Below are 4,455 nucleotides of genomic sequence, written 5' to 3' on the forward strand. Positions count from 1 at the left end.
GGAAAACTCAGTTTTATAATTGACAAACGAACAGCTCCGCTCTTTTAATTTGGACTTCTTTTTTTAAAACAAGTATACTTTTTTTAGGTTACAAGTGTACATTTTTAGTATGTGAACTTCTAGTGTTTTCGCAAGAAATTGGATGTTTTTTTGTTTTCTTCTAAAAAATCTTCCAAGAAGTTTATTCTGAACAAATCAACTCACGGAAACAACAATGTTTCACAGTAACACGAAACTTGAAAGAGAGACAAAGATATTCACCTGAATCAACAACCAACCCCTCTATCTGATTCAGAAAATGCCCACGTTTTTCAGTACAAGCATCTAAAAAAGAGAGTACATGCCCCACGCACCAGTGCACACACGCTCCAGCCAGCATATGCACGGCTTGTACATGTATAGTATAGCTAGCACTTCGTAGAACTAAAGAGCATCAAATACCTGATGCTTCTTCGTGCTTGTTTCAGAGAAAGAAGAGAGGTCAGATAGGACCTTACATCCTTGCATCGGACCCAGCTGGACATGGAGCTCGGGTGGACTGTGGACGTGCAATCTGACGGGGTTTGATGACACTGCCTCAAGCCTGTGCGCAGCATCAGAGGCGGCCCATTGTCCTTTGTGACGTTGACTCGCCGTCTCCGGCTCTCTGCCCAATTGTTGAACTTTAGCTGCGCACACGCATACTTGGATAGGAGAAAAGATGAATTAGAAGAGAGGAGCAGGAAGTTGGAGTGGTCAGAGTTGGCCAACGGTTGCGGACACATGCTGCAGGTGGAGTGGTAGACACAATTGGACTGTTAAAAATCAACACAATGGACTGTAACCATACTGCAGAAAATGGTGGTTTTGCAGAATCTACAGGGAATAGACAACCTTTTGTGAGGAAGAACAGTAACAGAAAGAGCACACCACTTGCCGGGCTTCACCGAGGAATATCAGGTTGGCGAGGCTGAGGTTGGAGAAGAAGTTCGAGCAGAGGAGGGGACGCCGTCCATGGTGAGTGGGAGGTGCGCTGCCATCTCCTATATCTCCCGGATGTGCCATTCATCTGCAGATGCAGGTCAAGAACTCCTCTAGCTGCAGGCCGAGGCCTCCTCCATCTGCAAGTGGTGGCGAGGTGCCACGGTGGACGGCGATGGGGTGCTCCGATTGGAGGCACGGGGCAGGCAGCGAGGGCAAGCCGGTGGGGAGCGCGGGGCGACATCTCTGTCGCGGTGGAGGTGTCCTGGTTGGCTTGCATGGCGAAAGCCGGCGGGACTGGATTGAGCTGGGCCGCAGGAGGTGGCCGACAGGGCGGCGCCGGGAAGCCGGGAGATGGAGGCGCGCGGCGGCACGGCCAGGAGGTGGAGTCGCGACAGCGCGGCTGCCGGGGGGGAGGTGAGGTCGGTGGTGCGTCTGCTGGGGAGGGAGATGGAGGCGGCCACGCTTCTGCCGCCGGAGGAAGTTGGGGGCGGCGGTGCTTGCTGCCGGGGAGGGAAGTGGTGACGGCGGCGCCTACTGCCAAGGAGGGAGGTGCCTGCGGCGACGCCTGCTGCCTGGGAAGGTGCCGAGGGGGCGGGGATGGCGTAGAGCGGGCGTGGGGATAAGGTCGGGAGGGCTTTTTATTTTTTCTTCTCCGCCGGTTCGGGAGTTCGGGAACGTCTGCAACGCCCCTATAGAGTTGATTGTGATCCAAATAGTTATTCTAATCTTAGGATTAGAATAGTGCTATCCTATATATATATATATATATATATATATATATATATATATATATATATATATATATATATATATATATACATCAGTTCTACGAGAAATTCTATTTATATATATGCATAACGTGTATAATATGTAGTATCGTAAAATACCAGTAAACGAAAAAGAATTAAATGGAAAACACAAAATTAAAGAGAAAACAAATAATAAAACCAAAACCCCCAAAACTGTTTAGTACCGATTGGTGTTACCAACCGGCACTAAAGGGCTCCCCACCCCCGGCGCTGGCACGTGCCACGTGGTGGCCCTTTAGCGGCAGTTCGTGCAGAACCGGTACTAAAGGAGGACATTTAGTCCCCATCCTTTAATGCCGATTACAGAACCGGCACTAAAGGGCCTTACGAACCGGAGCTATAGCCCGGTTCTCCGCTAGTGAGCCATATCAGGTTGTTGCACCTTTTTTTGAAAGGAGAAAAAACAGCTACCTTTGCATCAATTAATGGTAGTTGCACGCATATATGTACATATGATCTACATGGATCTTATTTCTATATTACATACAAAACCGTAGTTAGGCTTTTTAGTTTCCTGTTTCTCCAGTCTTAATAATTGTTGTTGCCACTGTTGTTGCTGCTGCTATGTTGGTACAATGCAGAGTTGAGCCTTCCTACTATCTCCTCTGTGTTGACAGTAAAACCCTCCTCCACCTGAATGGTAAAGTCAGTAAGTCCATGAAAATTTGAAGTTATAGCCCTAAGTGATGTGGCTGGACATGTATAGTTGATATGTATATAACATCCACCATTAGAAAATACTACTCTACAATGTTTTATGTTGTTGCTCTCAAAGAGATTGATCCTTACGACCACACGCCGCTAGTCTGAAAGTTCCTCTCTTTTTTTACAAATGTATTCACAAAGATTAATAAGTATGATTGTCTAGTAATAAATGACTAATATTTCCCCCGCAAAAATGACTAATATTTATAATATTAAATCAATAATACTACATTTACACTGAACTACTCTTATATTATGGGACAAAAACGCTCTTGTATTATGAAAAGGTGGGAGCATATCTTAAGGCTGGTTGTAATGTTAGTTTTATACCTAGCATCATGCATGCCAACTAGGCAATTTTGATGGGTGTCATAGAATTAAATGAAGAAAGAGATGATTGAGTATCATATCATGTTACCGTATTATAATAAATGTTATGCTACTATGTGTCATGCATGGTAATAAATAAAGTAATACATGATAATAATATATAAGTCTTTTTAGAGATTTTACAATGTAAATTCACTCATTTTGTTTCGTATGTAGTCCACAGTGAAATCTCTAAAAAGACTTATACTTAGGAACGGAGGACTACCTTGCAGGTGTGCATGTTATAGAATGGTAAGCTTTATAGGTTTATGTATTTATTCGAAAAAACCAGAGTGGACAAAGAGTAAAATGCATACGTATAAAACGTACGACAGCTAGTATTACTGATGAGAACTTGCCTTCGCCATGGTGGTAATAATCACGGTGGACGCCGTGAACGGCATCACATCGTTGTGGACGATGCGGAGGTGGAGCTCCTCGACCTCCGCAAGAACCCTGGCGACCAGACCCTTTCCATTTATTTCACAGTGGATCCTCACCATGACGTTGTCCTCCGAGAGCTTTGCCTCGATCTCCGGCAGCTGGCTCCTATTTGCCGGCATCCCAGCTGCCGAGAAGAACCCTGGACAGGCCTCGCCGTCCGAGCCGACGAGGCACCGTGGCTTCCTGACGAGCACCACGGTCTCAACGCTCCTGTGGTTGCCGCCGGCAGCCTCCAGGTACTTGACCCTCTCTTGGAGCTCCTTCACGTATCTGGTCGCGTCGGCAAGAATCGTCCCCTTGTCCATCTGATCGATTTGGAAAATCATGTAAGCAAATCGATTAAGCATTTACTGAAGTACTATGAAATGTAGAAAGAGTTGAGAGATTAGACATATTCATAGACCTTCTTGAGGCCGGGAATGACGGCGGAGAGCTCGATGAAGCGCTGGTTGATCTTCTCCCGGCGCTTCCGCTCCGCCATGATGTGGTCTTGCGCGTACGGCCTGCTCTTTGTGGAGGCCCTCCTCGTTGGCTGTGACACGCCGGAACGAAGCGGCGCCCCGGCGGCCAGCGTGCCCCCGCCACCGCTGCTGACCGGCTGCGGCGGCAAGGTAGCGCCGAAGTCCCAGCTCATGGACAAGGCGTTGCTGGTGCCGGTGCTGCTCATGCTGCTGGGCGCGAAAGGCCCGCCCGAGGTCGGGGACGACATGGACCAACTGCCTTGGTGCACAGCCAAATCGGGGGCTGGGGTGATGATTCCTCCACCGCCGCCGGTGTCGTCGCCGGAGCTCAGAGTGTTCTGTGCTTCCGTTAGCTCCGAGGAATCGCGGAGCGCCTGGAGACAGGGGAAGCCGGCGCTCTTCTCGCTGCCGCCGCCGGCTCCTCCTGGATCCTGCTGCTGCAGTGTGCTCACCGCCCACTGCATGAACAGGCGCGAGTCGTCCATGTCGTCCATGAGCATAGACAGATCCGTACCTTGCCACTGACCTAGCTCGTGCGACATCGAGATAGAAATGGTAAGAGTACTTAAAGCACACGTGACACCGCAGAACTAATCAGAACTAGTCATGCACGATAGTAATTGTTTACCTCGGTGAGTGAATCCCTAAAGATCGATTATGTTAGAACCTGGCCTCTAATCTTGGAGTTTATAACGGAGCGTTAA

General features: G+C 48.4%; 1 protein-coding gene and 1 long non-coding RNA gene across 2 annotated transcripts; both read right to left on the reverse strand.

The window, feature by feature from the left end:
* Nucleotides 1–256: 256 nt before the first annotated feature.
* On the reverse strand, nucleotides 257–1,590 carry LOC119291744. Its single transcript, XR_005142617.1, has 2 exons — nucleotides 874–1,590; nucleotides 257–765 (listed from the first exon to the last, which is right to left on the reverse strand). It is a non-coding gene; the product is annotated as an uncharacterized LOC119291744 (long non-coding RNA).
* Nucleotides 1,591–2,297: 707 nt separating this feature from the next.
* On the reverse strand, nucleotides 2,298–4,236 carry LOC119292884 (transcription factor bHLH18-like). The gene is made up of 3 exons (XM_037571559.1): nucleotides 3,694–4,236; nucleotides 3,206–3,595; nucleotides 2,298–2,405 (listed from the first exon to the last, which is right to left on the reverse strand). The coding sequence occupies exons 1-3, from the start codon at nucleotides 4,234–4,236 to the stop codon at nucleotides 2,301–2,303; spliced, it is 1,038 nt and encodes a 345-aa protein (XP_037427456.1). The 3' UTR covers nucleotides 2,298–2,300.
* Between the last annotated feature and the right edge of the window lie 219 nt (nucleotides 4,237–4,455).

Source organism: Triticum dicoccoides, chromosome 4B (assembly GCF_002162155.2).
Source record: "Triticum dicoccoides isolate Atlit2015 ecotype Zavitan chromosome 4B, WEW_v2.0, whole genome shotgun sequence".
NCBI lineage: Eukaryota > Viridiplantae > Streptophyta > Magnoliopsida > Poales > Poaceae > Triticum > Triticum dicoccoides.